Here is a 17873-nt window from a genome sequence, read left to right as displayed (position 1 = left end):
CTAAATACTTGTATGAGCATGTTTTAGTCAAAGAGACAAACTAGAGGCAAGTAACAGAGTAATTATATGGAGTTATGAATATGTACTGTATATGAAGGGCTTTAAAAACACTGAAAGTACGCACAATTTACATGTTTGCCCTGTGCTAAAGTTTGATAAAACAAAGATAGAGTAAAATAAGGGAAATTGTTGTACACACACACACACACACACACACACACACACACACACACACACACACACACACACACACACACACACACACACACACACACACACACACGCGGGTTTACTTGTTTAGCACTTTTCTTTACAAAGTTAAAAAAGGATAAAACAATAAACAGTAAACACTGTGAAACCAAGATTAAAAAACAGTAAAATTCACACAGACATGAATGACAGCTATTTTTAAAGACATAGAGGAGTTGTGGGATTTACATAATTCATTTAAACGCTCCATGACGCACACGCAGACCCAGGTAGGTTTCCAGGCCTGTGATTGGACGACGCGCTGTCATTTGTTCGACATGCCTGTCAGAGTCCACCAATCATCTCGCGTGTTGCTGGCCGGTGCGCCGGTTCGCCGGTCTTGTTGCAGCTCGGAAAAGGGGGAAGCGACCGGCGGAGGCAGCATCGGAGGTGCGGTGCTATGGACCCCAGGGACAATGTCGAGACCGGGGAGACGGAGAACCAGCCGGAGCTGTTTTACTTCCCCATCCCGGAGGAGGCACCGAGCAAGAATGAGCAGGAGAAGCTGTCGGTGGTCGTCAAAAACGTCCACAGGAAACTGCGCAGGAAATACAGAGAAGGTAAGCAAGCCACCGTGGGCCCCTCGACCCGAATGTGGCCCTGCGGCCGAGCAGCGTTAGCTCCAGTGTCTCCATGTTACCCTGCCGCTAGCTGCTGTGTGTGTGTGTGTGTGTGTGAAAACACGGGCCTCTGTCAGCGAGCCTCCACACAGACCGTGTGGTTCTGCTGTGCAGACACCAGTGAGCTCTACATTCAGAGAGCAGGGCCTGGCTTCAAAGCTGCTTAACGTTAACATGACAGACACTTTCCAATGCTGCTGCTGCTGCTGCTGTGTTATCTTGTGTCTGTACTGCAAACAGTGTTATCTCTCCCCCAAACCCAGTTTACTGACCACTGGGACCTTTACAGCTTAATGACAGACACTAACAGAGCCTGTCCGTGGCCAATGAATGACTTTGTTTATTGCCAGTGCATTGCTAAGAAATTATAAATAGTGTTGTGGACTAAACAAACATACACTGCAACCTCTGCAACCACATTAGCTTTATTCTTGGTACTGGCATTCAGAACTACACATCTGGAATGTTCCAATGCAAGATGGGAAATGCATGGTTGAGCTGCAAGGGGTGCACAGTATGGCTGAAAATGAAATACAATTTTTTTTAAATGCATAACGTGATATAGGAAAGCATGTGAACATTTTAAGAAATGCTCCATAGACAAAATAACAAGTCTGTTTGGTCCAGAAATGCCTGACACTTCAAAGCACTCCGCGTTGATACACAATTCAGTCCAAAGTCCAATGTTGCCTCCATAAAGCAGTTTCACTTATTGACTTGATCATACAAGATTGCACACAACAGCCAAATGTGACCGGAGAGATTAAAGAGCACAGTCTGGTAGACAAGTGTCTATGTTGACCGACAGTGTCTTCTGCAGTCTATTCCATAACATGGGTCTGCAGAGAACATGAAGTCAACTCACATTATATATGGAAAGATGTATAATGAGATTGTAGGTAAATTGCCAAGACTTGCATGATGTGTCTTCAAAATATGGCAATTTTAAAATATGTCTTATGAACCAGAGCTGCTAGCTAATAAAATGCCTGTCTGCCACACAGGGTTTCTTGGATAAGTGTTTCGCTTTATGGAAATAGTTTAAACATCAGCATTTACTCAAACACATCTCAATCCCGGTCAAAACCACCATCACGTCAAAAACATCTAACTGAAGAATGTCTGTCTATGCAAATTGTGTAAACCAGAAATAAAATTGCTGCTCTCTGCAAAAACCTCAAGAAACACTCACTTAAGTTTCTTCCTCATTTTCGTTGCAGATATAACATGTGAGATGGATTTTGCTTGAATTTCATTTCAACCATTTTCACTGCAGTGCTCATGAGCCACAGTTGTTGGTGAGGTGATATTTTCATTAGCTCTTTTTATGTTCATTCTACTGAAACGTGCTTATTGTATTCAACAGACTTCATTAGTAGTCAAGAGGGTGGAGTGTTGTGTTGTGCTGAATTAGCAGAACGTTCCATACACAGGATCACAGAACTTTATTCATGAAACTGAGTAATTGGTCTTAGTGGGCTGATTTTCGAATCTATGAAATTGTACTCAAAAGAAAGTAAATTGGACTCTTTCATAGAGTCAAGAATCGTGGTATGTTGGGTGCCACAGGGTCGTATACAGGGCCCTTTATTTTTTCTGCTGCACAATAAATTACTTAAGCAGCAACCTTATGCAATCTGTTTTTATATACTGACAAAATACCATGTAATGTATTCAGTGTATACGTTTCTTTAGCTTTTGTGACCAGAGAAACACAAGACTGTTGACTTTGCTGCCCTTCCTCTGCTATTTGACTGCTGTTTATATGTTGATTCATCTTCACTTGCTCTCTTGTTGTTTTGTTCATTATCTTGTGAAGTGTCATTCTAGGGGACGGCTTAGCCTTCGGGCTTCATTGTGTTTCTCTGTCTTGTTTTGTGTGATGTAGGAAATGCAAATTTCTTTTTTTACTTCAAAGTAATCTAATGACTCTTGTATTCATTAACCAAATATCAAAGTCATTTGAGCCAACACTGCCTCTAGAAGGTAAAGACAAGAGTCAGTGTGAGTTCATCTGCAGCTGTCTGTCCTGAGAGCATTTAAACTTGTTTCCTGTTATGAGTCAGTCTGTGCAGGAGCATGTCAAAAGGGAAGTTTGGAAAAACCCTTTGACAACACCTTGGCACTGCTAAACAACATCTGAGCTTCAGAACGCTCAAAGAAGAAGACTCAGTGGTTCAGGCATAGTACCAGTGGTGAAGTGCCCTAGATTTAAACGCTTGCCACAATGCTGACCCACACTGAGGCTTTGTGCTGTTGCTGCACTCTGTCTCATTTTCTCTTCCTACTGCAGACTGTGTAGGAGGGGAACACAAAAAGGCAAATTCATGACAGGTGCAAACTCTTTATCTTGGTATTAGTGCATCGTCCTCTTATGATTCTAGCAGGCGATGGCATTTGTCTTCGGAAGTATAAAAACCACAAACTGTCTTGATTTTAGGTCGTCTCCTGCTTGACTGCCTAGCTACTATCAGATCTCAAAATAAAAAGCAGAAAGAAAATGTTGAGCATTTAAACAATTCATTAAAATGTAATTAAAAAAGAGTTTCAGTAATACTTTTCGAGCTGTAGAAAATTCTTTGGTATCAGTTGTGTAGTAAGAACGTTTTGCTGTATTTTCTCTGGGCCTTGTCTTGTTTTTTTCACCTTTAAAACACTACACAACCATGAATGCAGTGCTTTAAATGGATCAAGTCATGTTTTGAACAAAGCATGTTGAATCAGAAGTTATTCAGAGTATGAGACGAACTGGTTGTTTTGGAGACCGGAGCAGCACAGAGGAGTCTGTCCTGCTAAAAGACCTTATGATTGGTTAATAAGTAAAGCCTGATCTGGTAGGCTTGGCATTGACTCACAGTGGTCATGCTTCCAGAGCGCCGCTGTTTACCACCACTCCACTTGTTGTTCTTTCATTTCTGCAAATCAGATAGTGAGTTTTTCCCTGTGGTCATGGGATTTCTCCCTTTTATCAGCGTGTTGGCCTGCGCTACGGGCTGTAAACCTCTGAGCAGCTGCGGAGATGTGCTGAAGGGACATTATTATTACCATGAAATGCCTTTTTGAGTTTGATTTTTAGGGATACAAATCCACTTCTGTGCTGCCAGAGACGAGCGAGCATTAAGACAGCATAGCAGTGAAGGAGTGTTTTGTTTTGTTTTTATTTTATTTCCAGAGGTGTAAAATAATGTTTTGGTTCAAAGTTGGATGACCACAACTGGCAAGTAGGTTGAGAATGTTTGCGACTTGATGTGGATCGACTAGAAGAAGACAAAAATAGTTCAGACAGGAAATGATAGATAGCAGTAACTTGAGCTAACTTTGACAGGCTTGTTTTATTCATCTGAACTGTGAGCTCAGATAAATATTTGTTTGTTAATTTCTTTATTATCTTAGTGGGTGACTTTGAAAAGATCTGGCGTGAGCACTGTGAGGACGAGCAGACACTGAGCGAGTACGCGCTGGCCATGAAGAATCTCGCAGACAACCACTGGACCAAGAACTGCGAAGGAGAGGGACGCATCGAATGGTGTCGCAGGTATGGCCGACTTTTGATGTCTTCTCATTGCAGTTTTTGGACCTCATGACAGTGATATTAGAAGTTACCAGTCATCCTCACTTTCACAGTAATGTGATGTTTTCCACTCCTGCAGTATTTGTCAAGAATATTTTTTGGATGGGGGGATGAAACGGATGTTAGACAAGGATGAGAAAAGTGCCACGCTCGCCATGGGTCTGACTGCAGCATCTGTAAGTGCCCAACCCCACAGCACTATCCCGAGGTAAGTTAAAATGTTCTTAGTTTTCTATTTTATCTAACATAGCATTTATGTTCTGATTCCATACTCATTATACAGAATATATACTATTCTTTATAGTGTATTGGTCAATAGTAGCAAAGTTGAAGTTGACTTCAACTTTGTAATGTCACTGATAAAATAAATGTTTCTGTTTTTGGAGCTGTTTTACCAATATCATATTTTTAATATGTTTAACTGTGAATATCAATATGAACAACAACAGAACACTTTCACTGACTTTAAGGATACTTCCTTTTTACCAATATGAATACACCACACCCTCAAAAACCGCAAGACTGTCTTTTCTTCAGCCGCTCTATGGCAGAGCAGGGAGATATGTTAAAAGCCTTTATTTAGAAGGTGATTCATTCTAATTCATAAATGCCTCTTAAAACACTGCAATTGTTTGTTGTTAAACTCCTTCGAAAAATATTCGAGACTTGTAAAGTAGAAATCTAGAATCAGATTAGATCGGTCAATATCATTTTCTGCTGCAGAACAGACGCACAACATAACTTGTGTTTTCTGTATTTCTAAACCACATATTTATAGTTTCCATTTTAAATGCTTTTGTAAGTCGAATGTTTTTGGACTCATAATTATACATAGTCACTGAGTGTAGAACATATTCCGTCTGGAGCATTTCTGATCATTAAAATGGTTGTTTTCATATTCAGCAAGTATCTTAAAAAACACCCTCCTCACCACAATAATATTTTATGCTGTATTTATGCAATATTTTCAGTTTATTTCTTTAAAACATAATTTCTGTAAAATGTAGTAGAGAGTATATGTATTTATCTGTTGCATATAATGTTCATAAAAACATCAAAAATCATTTAACCATTACTATTTAAATATTCAGTTTGTTTGCCAATAAGCTGCTTTTAAAAAAACATACAGAGTTAAGCTGGGATTATACATTTTTTGCTTCAGTCGACACTTCTTCCACATTTGTGTTTCAGTTCAATCTCTTATCTGAGAAAGATGCGTGTTCTTGACGTGGGAAGCTGCTTCAACCCGTTCTTGAAGTTTGATGAGTTCCTCACAGTTGGTATCGACATAGTGCCTGCAGTCGAGGTACCAGTGTGCCTTCTTTCTTTTGACAACATATTTGACACACATTAAATACATAAGGATTTCCTGTCTGGTTTCTGTGTTGCGATTACTGAGCAAAGCAAGAGCCAAGATGACTCATGCAGGGGTGTCTGCATTGTGTGTGTGCAGGTGTGTGCATGTATGTGTGTCTGTGGGCGTGGGCGTGTGCGTGTGCGTAAAGAGTGTGTTCAGCAGAAAGCAGAACAAAAAGTGCTGTACATCCTGTTAGCTGCCTGTAATGTAACAACATCACAGCTCAGCTCGTATCACTCAGCTCGTATCACCAAAAACTCTTGAATCTCGTTGTCCTTCCAAGTTGACATCTTCATGTGTCTGTTACGTGTATGCCACCTCTCTTTCATCCTGAGATAGTAGTGTTCTTTTTAGGGTTTTTTTCAGTTTCACTGTCTGAAACACCGTCTGTTGTGTACTAAGAACATCATCACACTCCCACTTGCAAACGATGAATCCTCCTGATTATCTGGTGCTGTTCTCACATGGGCTCACATTCTCCAGAGTTTTTCTAGGTTGCTGGCAAGAGAAACACCAGAGAATGCAGGCAGCAACTGATTCAGACATTTCTGTTCTCACATACAGTCCCTCTGGATAATTTCATGAGATTGTCCGGAGTTCAGTGCATGTCTAAAAGCGGATTAAGAGGAGTGACATTGGTTGTAGGTGTAAAAGATCACATTTGAACCGTGATTTATGCTGTTTGTTCTGCCTTTTCTCTCCTTCAGAGTGTGTACAAGTGTGACTTCCTCAACCTCCAGCTCCAGCAGCCTCTCCAGCTGGCAGGCGACGCGGTCGACGCCTTCCTCCGCCATCTCCACAACCCCATCGACGCCTTGCCCGCCCAGCTGTTCCACGTGGTGGTCTTCTCACTGCTCCTCTCCTACTTCCCTTCACCGTACCAGCGCTGGATCTGCTGCAAGAAGGCTCACGAGCTGCTCGAGCTGCATGGCCTTCTGCTCATCATCACGCCCGACTCGTCCCACCAAAACCGCCACGCCCTCATGATGCGCAGCTGGCGCGTGGCGGTGGAATCGCTGGGCTTCAAGCGCTACAAGTACGTCAAGTACTCCCACATGCATCTCATCGCCTTCCGCAAGGTGTCTCTGGCCACCACCAGTGACCTTGTGTCGCACAACTACCCGGAGATGCTCTACATCCCTCAGGACTTCCACTCCAATGAGGAGGACGACTGTGCCGACGTGCCAGTGCAGGTGCGCTCCGAGTTCGAGGATGACCAGCTGGCTTGGGGCTTCATGGAGCTACCTGACACGCCCTACGATTCAGATTCTGGAGAGAGCCAGAGCAGCTCGGTGCCCGGCTTTCACGAGCTCGAGGACCACATACTGCTTCAAAGCTAGGCTAAACCAGCGACTCCCCCTCCTCCCCCGTCACCTCCCCTTCAAACTGCTGCGCTGCCAAATTTAACCTGCTGCATTCTTCTCCACCTGATCCTCCCTCTCCCTCTCCTCCAATGCAGTTTGCACAGTGTGATAGAGAGTTTACAGATTATTTTCTCACATACACACACTTCTCTGAAAGTACACACACACACACACACACACACACACACACACACACACACACACGAAGAAGGATATATTTTGATAAATAGATAGGTTTTCTAAGAGTCTTAAGAGTTGGAAAGTGAATTCCCTTACAATATCTTTACTCCCTGCTCCTCAATTTTCACCCCATCTTCCAATCAGCTCTCAATAACAAAAGTCAGCTTGTCTACATTCTGTACTCGGTCTCTGTTTGAATAAGCTAGTGTGGCAGGCTGCTTAGTATATATGCCAAATACAGCAACCCGAGCAGTCTGATGGTTCGATTGCACTGGAGGGACTGAGGTGGAATGACAGGACTTGGTACGCTTGCTTCTGTCACAGTCATGCAGCTCGACTTTCTGATAATCCTTGATGTGCATTTAGTTTTTTTCCAAAACAAAAGAATAAGAAGTTGATTGTTTTGAAATCTATATTCTCAGAACATTGGTGTTGTCCAGTGTAAAAGTGTGGCGGTGCCATTTTAACTTGGCATCCTCTGAATGATTTGTGTATCTTTTACAAGAACGTGGTATTTGTAGCATTTTAAACATTTTCAGAACCGTACAGTAGGAGTATTACTAGGTTTACTAATGTGAAACTGTAGCTGTTTACTCATTGTGTAACAAGGTACGATTGTTTCAAAGTAGGTATTACACTTCTCTCCTCCTCCTTATTGTCCTCAGAAATATCAACATTGAATTATCTCCTGTTAGATTTCCAGTATATTTTTACTCTCAAGCAGAGGAACATAGTACAACACTGCGAGTCAGTGACCATTTCAGCACCAGAATCCTTTGATGTAGTTTTGTAACTTGGAAATGAAAATACATACGGTGTCATCTCGATCTGATCTCCTCGCAGTCAGAAAATTCACCTGGACAGAAGAAATTTGCACTAATTTATTGTTTTGTCGTAACCGAACCTCTGAACCAGGTGACATACTGTAGATTTTAGCAATAGCCAGCAAGACCAGATACGAAGACACTACCAGGTGAAACGTTAGCGTGTGTTGCCGCCTGTCCCAGAGCAGGCCCAATGTGTGACTGTGGTTGGGTTTGTCAGTGTGAATGAAGGAATACATTCACGTGATGTTTTTTTTCTTTTTTCGCCTGTGGCACTTTATCACTGATCCCAAAGGGTGTTACAAAATGTAATTATTTTCGTACGATGATGGTTTACAACCAATGCGATAGGCCCATAACATGATACCAGTGAGTCTAAGGTGCCTTCTTTGTTCACATTTCTGTTGCATTCTGACTTTCATGCCCTTGCAGAAAATTCACCACATTTATTTTCAACAGAAGCTATCAAGCATATCTGGATCTTAACAATGTACACAATCTATTCTCCTTTTGTCATATTAACAGTTAACAACAGTTCCAGTGTTGATGTAATGCAGTGTGTTGTTGCCATGTCCATATCAGTTTTCAGTAATGCACATCTCTCTGTTTTAAAAAAGAAAAAAAAACATTTAACAGTATCCACACATACTTACTCTGAAGGTTGTTTTGTGACTGATTTTGGTGCATTTGTCTTCCAGTGTTTCTTTTAGCCAATTTGCATGAGATGGTTCATCTTCATTATCAACATTTTCAACAATGCAGAACAATGTGTGCTTGTAGTACGGTTGTATCTTTCTTTTATAAATGAATGTAGATGTGAAGTGTCGGTGTGTTGTTTCTTTTGTGTGTATTGTGCCTTTTTATTTTTTTAATCATTTACTGCTTATGACGTTTGGAAGCGGTAATAGTGGCTCAAGTGGATCATTGGCTGAAAATATTAGTTGACATTAGAGATTGAAAACATGAATAGAGCAGAGATCGGTGTAATTGAGGCAGGATCACTTCATGTAGTAATACTGCACATTAAATATATGAATCACACCATTTCCACAGGTACAAGACTGCATGGGTACATTGGAATACTTGCGTTTGGTACACAGTCAGCTTTTGTAGGAAAAACAGACAAATTAAAATAGCGGCACAAAACTATTAATAAATACTCCAAATCCAGTGAAAAAATATCAGGTATATATCTATCTATAATTGTCTGTTTTATCTCTGATGATTTTCTCTTTCTGTATGTTTTGTGACCTAATGGTTGTTTCATATCTTTGAGGCTAGTTTTCTGTGTCCTCGTGATCATTTTGTGTCTTAATTGACATTTTCTGAGTCTGTGGTTCTTTTTTGTATCTTTCTGGACATTTTGTGTAACGTTTGTGTCAAATCGCCATTTAATGTCTGTTTAGTGCTGTTCTATATAGTTATTTTCTGTCTTTGAGGACATATAGTGTCTTTATGTTCATTGTATGTGTCTATATACTCATTTCTTGTTGTTTTTGTGTCATTTTTCATCTCATCGTCGTCACTAGGTTTGATCGTGTGACGTAGTTGTGGTCATTCCATGCTCTCAATCAAGAAACATCGACGGTCCCTGGCCCTGGGGGAGCCTGACCCCTCGGGCATGTGCCTGGGTTAGTCTAATGGATAATACATCATCATACATCAAGCTGCTAATCAAATAAATATGTTCAACCAAATTATGTCAGACAAACTACATATTTTGTATATATCGGACATTTTAAATAATAAAAAAACACCGATTTGTCTTTTGACTTTCACTTTTTGACCCTCTGCGCATGCCGTAGTCAGAGCAAGTGTCATGGCGACTTTCATCAGACCCAAAACTTTTAGCGACACAAACTTTTGAACCTGAAGTGTTTGTCCCGGTGCGGACAGCCGGTGTCTGCGCCCTCCATCCTGTATTCAGTAAAGCAGATCCAACGATGACAGAGCTACAGAGCTACGGTCTTCAGGGTGTGAGTGTTGACGTTCACCGGTGTAAAGATGCACCGCTGTGAGCTAACTGTAGCTAAGCTAGCCACGCAACAGCTCAACCTGTTGCGGAAGTCAGTCGCGGGGTTTGTAATGTCTTACCGGGCTGTAAAGCGACTGTAGCCCGTCAAAGTGACGGTTTATTTGGGACTTAAATATAAGAATGTGTCGGTTTCTACGCTACTGTTTCAGCCACTGCCTCCACGCAGCCATGACCCGACTGGAGGAGGTGAACGGGGAGGTGAGCATGTGGTCCTCGGTGCGGTGGCTCGGGTACCTGTCCGGGCTCAACCTGCTGCTCGCCCTGTGCCTGGGGCTCTACGCCCGCTGGGAGAGGACCACGGACTCCACGCTGCTCGTCATCTTCGTGCTGGCTCTGCTCGTCCTGGGGGGGGCTTGCATACTCTACTACCACTTCAGCATGGAGCGGGTGAGCCGCAGCATCCTGCACCTGTTGTTCGGCTTCCTGCTGGGGCTGCTCTGCCTCCTCAACAGTCCGGCGGTGCAGGGCGACGTGAAGGAGCGGGTGTCCAACTACCTGCTGCTGGCCAGCGTGGCTCTGAGGACGCTGTGGGCGCTGCTGGAGAGGCTGCTGGGGTGCACCCGGTACCGACCCGCCTTCCTCACTTCGGCGGAGCGGATGGAGCTGGTGGGCTTCGCCGTCGCCAGCATCGCGCTGCTCCTCCAGGAGTCCCTGAGCGTGATGGTGCTGGTGGTGGCGCTGGCCACCGTCATGATCGCCCTCCGGATGAAGGCGGTCCTGGCTCTCCTCAACCTGTCGTGCTTCGCCGCCGTCACCGCGGCGCTGTACTTCAACTCGCTGCAAGTCCCCACCAACCCGTTCGCCCTCGCCTGCTTCTTCAGCCAGCTCATCTGCGACCCCCTGCTGGATGTCTACTTCAGCGGCCTCTCCGTGACCGAGCGCTGGCAGCCCTTCCTGCTGTGGAGGGGCCTGTGGCGGCGGCTGTCCCTGCTGCCTCTGCTGGCAGTGGAGGTGACCTTCATCATCCTGGCCTCTCAGAAGCTCACGGACCGGGACCAGTGGTACTTCATGATCCCAGGATTTGTGGTGTGTGTGATCCTCTGGTGCGTCTTCCACCTGGTGTTTGTCATCACTGTGTGGGGCTTCCACACCAAGCTCAGTGAGTGCCAGAGGGTATGCCTGTACCAGGGGTCAGGGGTCAGCGGACTGGACAAGATCATGGCCTCCAAGGGCATGAGACACTTCTGCCTCATCTCTGAGCGCCTGGCGCTCTTCACGCTGGTCACAACTGTTGCTGTTGCTGCTCTTTGTTGGCAGGTATGAGACAACACATGTACTTTACAAGCAGGCATCACATACACAGTTATCTGCTCATTTTCAAAAGAGGAATCATGCTAAAGATAATGATTTAAAAATAATAATAATTATAATACAAGCATCAACATTTTCATATTTACATTTCAATTCATTCAAATGTAAAATAAGCTATTATTCGTAGAAAATGGGGGAAATTGCACATCACAATTTCACAACTGCCGTTAACCTTTGATTAGAGTGAGGAAAAACTACCCAAAACCCATTTTACAGGGGACAAACCATAGAAACCAGTGGTCTCTCTCCCAGGACGGACAGAAGTCTAATAGAAGTTGCATGTGACAGAGCACATCAACGAAATCATATTTAAAACATTAATGAGTGGAGAGGTGTATCAATGTTTTAAGAACAAGATAAGCATCAACATAGAATTTTTAAGTCTAAAACATTAATGAAATATGTATCCGTGTGTAAGATGCCTTAGGGCTGTAACCAATGTTTTTTCCATTATAGTTTAAACTTTCAATTGTTTATCAAAAGTCTAAAAGATGTGGAAAATAGGAGAAAGAACACACCACAGTCTCAGAACCCATTTTCTTGTCCTAATAAATAGTTGAAATAAATAATGGCCAGACACACACACACACCTTACTATACACATTTATATATGTTGCTAATGCATTTTAATATTTCTGGTGGAAACCAGACACTTTAGTTTGAACTTTTTTAAATTTAGAGGCTGGAATTGTTGGTTTTTGAGTAACATTACCATTAGTAACACTCTTAATGTTATAGAGTGAAGACAGAAGATACTCACATTCGCTTCCACTCAACTGAAAAGCTATGGAAATACTTGTTATCTAGGTAGCTAATGCAACACAGAGTATGATGAGCATTACTGATATGACAGTTGTCCCCGGACACAATCTTTTTGCATTATATTCTGTAAAAAAAAGTTTTTATGTTGGTGCATATCAGAAAACAAATACACTAATACAGATATATCTGTTACAAACTGTTATCACCCATAAATCCATCTTTAAATATCAAGTAATAACTCAGAATTCTCACCTGCTATAAACTGGGTCAGATTAATATTGTTTTAAACTTTTTTTAACAGTAATGTTTTTTTAGGAGCATACTCGCATCATAATCTGAACCTGAGAGTTTTGCATAGTTGTTGTGTGCAAGATTCATGTAAAAACATCTGTGCTTTAGTCTTACACAGAAGTTGTCTTCTTGTCTGTCTAACTCTAAACCGTGTTTGAATGATAAATGTGCTGTGCAGGCCTCCAGCAGCCTCTTCATGAGCATGGCTCTGCTGGTCCTGCCTCTCGAGTCTCTGTTCCACGGGCTTTTCCACGAGCTGGGGAACAGCCTGGGAGGAACCTGTGTGGGCTACGCACTGGTCATTCCCACCAACTACTGCAGGTACAGTGTGACGCTTTACCACTTGCAGAGTGGGAAATAAACGACCAGCCATGTTCAAGTTGACTGTGTGTGGGCCAAGAATATTAGATATTAAAAGATAAAACAACAAATCATTTAGGGAACTGATAACTGGGAGAGTATGAAATGTGGTGCAGCTCGATTGAATTAAAGGAGACTGGCAGGCCTTGGCAGGGTTTGCGCTCTACCTAGTGACATTCTAGTTTTTTGCTTTGTGTGTCATTCTTTATTATGTTTTTATGCATCTGGCCACACTAAAATAAGACACGGCTGGATTTTGCTATTGCCTGGACAGCTATGATTAAAATCGTCTTCCTCAGCAGGAAAACATCACACGCAATATGGCTTGTCAGAATAGTTAAAACCAAGAAGTTGTCAGTCACAGTCAGGTGGTTGCTCTGGCCTGTGCAGCTTGACTGATCTAAATAGGCACGTTTCATTCACTCCTCTGTGTTGTTTGTATTTGTGCTGCAGCCCCGACGGTCAGCCCATGCTGCTGCCTCCGGACCAGGTGCAGGATCTGAACAGACGTTCCACAGGCATGTTGAACAACGTGCAGCGCTTCTTCGCCCACCACCTGATCGAGACCTTTGGCTGCGACTATTCCACCAGCGGCGTGACTCTAGAGGTCCTGCAAGCCAAGATCAAATCCTTCTTTGAGCTCCGCACGGCAGACGGGCCTCGCCACGACACTTACGTCATCTTCTACAGCGGTCATACCCACAGAAGTGGAGAGTGGGCGCTGTCAGGTGAGAAGAGTATAAGTCTCATGCTCTTAACACAAAAATAAATCAGGGTGCACGATTAGCTGTGCTGTTACAAGATTGTCTCTAACCACAAATTTAGTTTTTTTAGGTGCTTTATTGTGAAGAGATGAGATGCTTTGAGTTTTATTACATGAGCAACTTATGAGTTTAAACTTAGAAAATACAGTTACATTTAAGTCTTTTTTTGAGTCGTTTCGAACTCTGGAAAATAGGTTCCAGACATTTCTTGAGTTTCCCCGAAGAATGCAACAGGAGATTGTGCAGGTCAGCGAGGCGGCCTCTAGGTACAGCGGGTCGGAGGCCATGATGTTTAGATTCAACTGCGATAAGCACGTGTTTTTGTTTGCAGCACATTGACCCCAGCGTCGGCCCCTTATCATCAAAAGCTCTTGAATCTCGTTGTCTTTCTAAGTTGAAATCTTCGTTGGCATATTCTACTTGTATGACACCTCTTTTTCATCCTGAGATGTTTCTTTGTTTTTCACTCTTATGTCCATTGCGTGTTAGAGGATTCATCAACACGCCCACTTGCTCACTGTGAATTTTCCTGCTGTATTCTTACATGGGCTCACTCTGGACATTTAACCACGGGGTTGGCAGGAAAACCTCTGGAAAATGTTCGGAGCAACTGATTTGATGTCTCCAATTCAGCCCTACTGGAAAATTCCAGAAAATGATGTGGACTTCAGTGCTTGTCTGAAAGCAGCTTTGGTTGAATGATGCAGTGGCATTATGTATACACTGTAGTTAGAATTTTATTTGTAATTAACCTTAAATGTTGACAATTCGAGTCATTTCTGTCAATTGTAAATGTTTGACTATATCATAAATTTTGACGAATGATGAATACTCCTGATAAACAATTGTATTTTCAATATAGAGCAAACACTCTTGGCATTATTATTCTCACCATAAGTGCTCAGGTCTATAAGGATCTAGTGTTGCTCATGTATCCAACTTTAAAGGCCTTTGGAACACTTTAGACCAGGATAATTCAACAGGATGTTAAAGGTGATGTTGATGAGATGAACCCGTCCTCATACGTTATATAAAGGTAGCAGAAGGTCTGGGGTACATTAGTCCCTGTAAATAACACATTATTGTACCAAAAAAAATTTCAACTTTCAGAGCTTAAAACCTACCAATATGTCCTTAGATTGCTAAAGACAGTTGTTAGTTTTTTATAGTTCCGTGTACAATAGCTGTCAAAGAGGAACAATAAACAATTCTCATACAGGACGTGGAACACAGGAGTTTCCTGATCAACACTATTTAAAACTAAACCAATAAAATAGTTGCATAATGAATGTCTACAATTTTTAAAGCATTTCTCTTCGATTTCTTCTCTCTTACATGATTAATGTGTGGTCCCACTTTGACCCTTACCCACATCTTAGTCTCAGTCTGTTTATAATTTTATTGCAGTTTTTAATTATGTATTTATTATGTTTAATGTTTATCTGGTGCATTTTGTTCAAATCTCCTTAGTGATCCCTGCCAAGTATCTTATTCTCCTTTTTTCAATGTTATTCTCTGTTCATCAGGAGGAGACACTCTTCGCTTGGGGCACATCTTGGACTGGTGGCGGGAGAAGAACGGCAGCTTCTGCTCGCGCCTCATTCTGGTGCTGGACTGCGACAACTCGTCGCCGTGGGTGAATGAGGTCAAGAAGGTGGAGGGCCCGCACATGGCCGTGCAGGGAGCGACGCTCGCCAGGGGGATGGATGTGGAGCTGCGGGACACACCGCAGCTCGGAGACTTTACCTCTCAGTGGGTGGAGTATAACTGCAACTCGAGCAGCAACATCCAGTGGTCTGAGAGGGGCCGGGGGGTCTCTGCCACATATGGAATCTCCAAACACTGGAGTGACTACACGCTGCACCTGCCAACCGGAAGCGACGTCACCAACCACTGGAGCATGTACTATCCCCGGATGACGTACCCCGTGGTGCAGTTGGTGTTGTGGTGCGGCAGCATGAATGTGTTGTGGATCTGCAGCGTCTGCCTGCGATGCCTCAAGAGAGTCAAACTCAACTGGTTCCCACCAGCGATACTGGACACAGGTCAAGGCTTCAAACTGGTCAGATCTTAGAAACACAAACAGGGAAGTTTTATTTGTAGACTTCACACGGAACATTTTTCTAAAACACGTAAATAAGACCATATCCCTAACCAGTATTGTTTTTTGTTACTGCTAAACTAATCACTTGGTTACTGATTGATTCCTTTTTTTGTCTCTTTAGTATCAGTTTTCTACTCTTTGCCGATTATTATATAGATGTGTATTTTTAGCTTTGACTCAGAGATCCCAGTTCATTTTGAGACTGAGCCCATTTACAAATTTGCACATTTTTGCTTTGTATTTACTGTTAGATACATTCGGACGGTGCCTTTTACCACAGAACTACCAAAGGACATCGCGCTCTTAAACCAAAGAGGCTGTGGTACATGTTCAGATGACGATCTCAGGCATAAATTATAGTCCAAGCGATCTGTTTCTAGAGCTTGAAGTTTTATATTTTATTTTTTGGTAGCTAAATGATTCTTCTTACACTCCTGTTTGTTCTATGCACTGCTTTTCTAATGCTTGATATCCACTGTAGCTGCTTCAGGGAGTCCAGAGAGTTCATTTCCTGTACTGATTAATCCAGTACTACAGGAAATGTGTGAGAATGACAGTAGTTATGTCTACGTTAACCCCAGAGTGTTTTCTTTCAGGAGTTCACTGCAGTGCACTGGGCTGTGCAAGATGGTTCTCATCACTTGTACGTGTATGTCGATGGATTAGCTGAAGGACAATAAGTTGAAGAATGGATGAAACTATGCAATTAGAGACGAGTGGGACACTGCTCAATATATTATTTTAATAGGCTTCTATAATATATTCTGCCTTAAACTAAGTGAAGCAGGTTAATTCATGTGTCACATACATGGAGAAAAACTATCTTCCATTCACAAAATTGAAATGCTCTGCACTAGGGAGACACTTTATGGGGCTACTATTTCTTTAAAAACTTCTTTCTTAAAAGTCTCCTGAAAATAATATGTAATTTTTGATTGTTGTATTGAGACTGTAAATGTACCAAGTTTGGCTGAGCTCTAAAATGTTTGCTGATTTCCTGGAATGAAGTGCTCCTTTTAAACCCCTCGTCATTCCTTTGAAGAACAAAGAAACTCAACATCGTCTCTCTTTCGCCTGCTCACACACTATTGAAGGGAACCTCATTGGGAGAAGAGTTGAAATAAAGCTGCCAACACGCAGACAGGTCGTCGGCGAACGCACTTCATTGTTATAGAAGCAAGCAGCTACAAAATAAAGTAACGCAATTTGGTCAGGACAAAATGTTATATTTTTCGTGTATGTGTATGGTGGACGAGACGTGTCACACAAGCGCCGTAATGGAAAACTGCAAAAGCTCAGTTCATGGTCAACACCCATTGTTGCTCACTTCGCTTTATTTTGTGCAGAGGCTTCTGTATTTAACTTTTGCAGTTGTGGCGTTAATGCAAAACACAACTAAGTACTTAAGACCCAGCTACTCAACTTCAATATGTAGTGAAAGGTTGAATAGTTTCATCACCAACTCCTCTCCTCGATGTGTGACAGGAAATTGACACACAAGACATCTTCATGTATGACAACCAGGGTTTCTGCAGGTTTCATCAATTTCAATTGAAGACTTTTTTATATAAATGATTCTAATATAAGATTTATGTCCAGTATGACACTTGTGAAGGAATATCAATCCCAGATATGCTTACACTTCCCCATATTTTAAGATAAACTGAGGTAGCAGAGTAGAGATTAACTCTCTAAACACGTTACCTCACAAGTTACAGCAGAGACAGTAGGTATCGGCCTTTCCTACAGTGAAGCTGATTGTATGAGAGTTGTTTTCCATGTTTGTAGTTTTATTACAGTGACGTCTGTACTGTTGAGAAAGAACTGCAACAAAATAAACTGCATGTTACCAAAACTAATTTTAAAGTGCAGCAGAAGCAATGTTAAACAAATGTGAACATAAATGAGACCTACCTAAACCTATTAAAGACATTACATAATATGTTGACATATTTAAGAGTTTTTAAAGCCTTAGATTCACATTTTAGACTTTTTAAAGGGGTTCTGTTAGTGGAAGAGCAACAGTGGAGTATCAGTATCATAGTACAATCACGTTACCACAATAGAAGCTGTTTGATAAT

The 17873-nt window shown here is 42.2% G+C and overlaps 2 protein-coding genes across 3 annotated transcripts; both read left to right on the top strand.

Moving 5' to 3' along the window:
* Window positions 1-537: 537 nt before the first annotated feature.
* bmt2 (base methyltransferase of 25S rRNA 2 homolog) lies at window positions 538-8982 on the top strand. 2 transcript variants are annotated; one of them, XM_034587898.1, is made up of 5 exons: window positions 538-809; window positions 4263-4404; window positions 4520-4648; window positions 5632-5746; window positions 6505-8982. In XM_034587898.1, exons 1-5 carry the CDS (start codon window positions 650-652, stop codon window positions 7135-7137), a joined length of 1179 nt encoding a protein of 392 aa, XP_034443789.1. In that variant the 5' UTR covers window positions 538-649; the 3' UTR covers window positions 7138-8982. The 2 variants fall into 2 exon arrangements, with proteins under 2 accessions (XP_034443789.1, XP_034443790.1); XM_034587899.1 differs by lacking the exon at window positions 538-809 and adding an exon at window positions 3867-4090.
* Window positions 8983-9961: 979 nt separating this feature from the next.
* On the top strand, window positions 9962-17008 carry tmem168b (transmembrane protein 168b). The gene is made up of 4 exons (XM_034587896.1): window positions 9962-11457; window positions 12743-12885; window positions 13378-13652; window positions 15215-17008. Exons 1-4 carry the CDS (start codon window positions 10321-10323, stop codon window positions 15760-15762), a joined length of 2103 nt encoding a protein of 700 aa, XP_034443787.1. The 5' UTR covers window positions 9962-10320; the 3' UTR covers window positions 15763-17008.
* The last annotated feature ends 865 nt before the right edge of the window (window positions 17009-17873 follow it).

The sequence above is a fragment of the Hippoglossus hippoglossus genome, chromosome 6 (assembly GCF_009819705.1).
Source record: "Hippoglossus hippoglossus isolate fHipHip1 chromosome 6, fHipHip1.pri, whole genome shotgun sequence".
Classification (NCBI taxonomy): Eukaryota; Metazoa; Chordata; class Actinopteri; order Pleuronectiformes; family Pleuronectidae; genus Hippoglossus; species Hippoglossus hippoglossus.
Note: the sequence above shows the minus strand (reverse complement) of the source record. Positions and strands in the feature narration are given on the sequence as shown.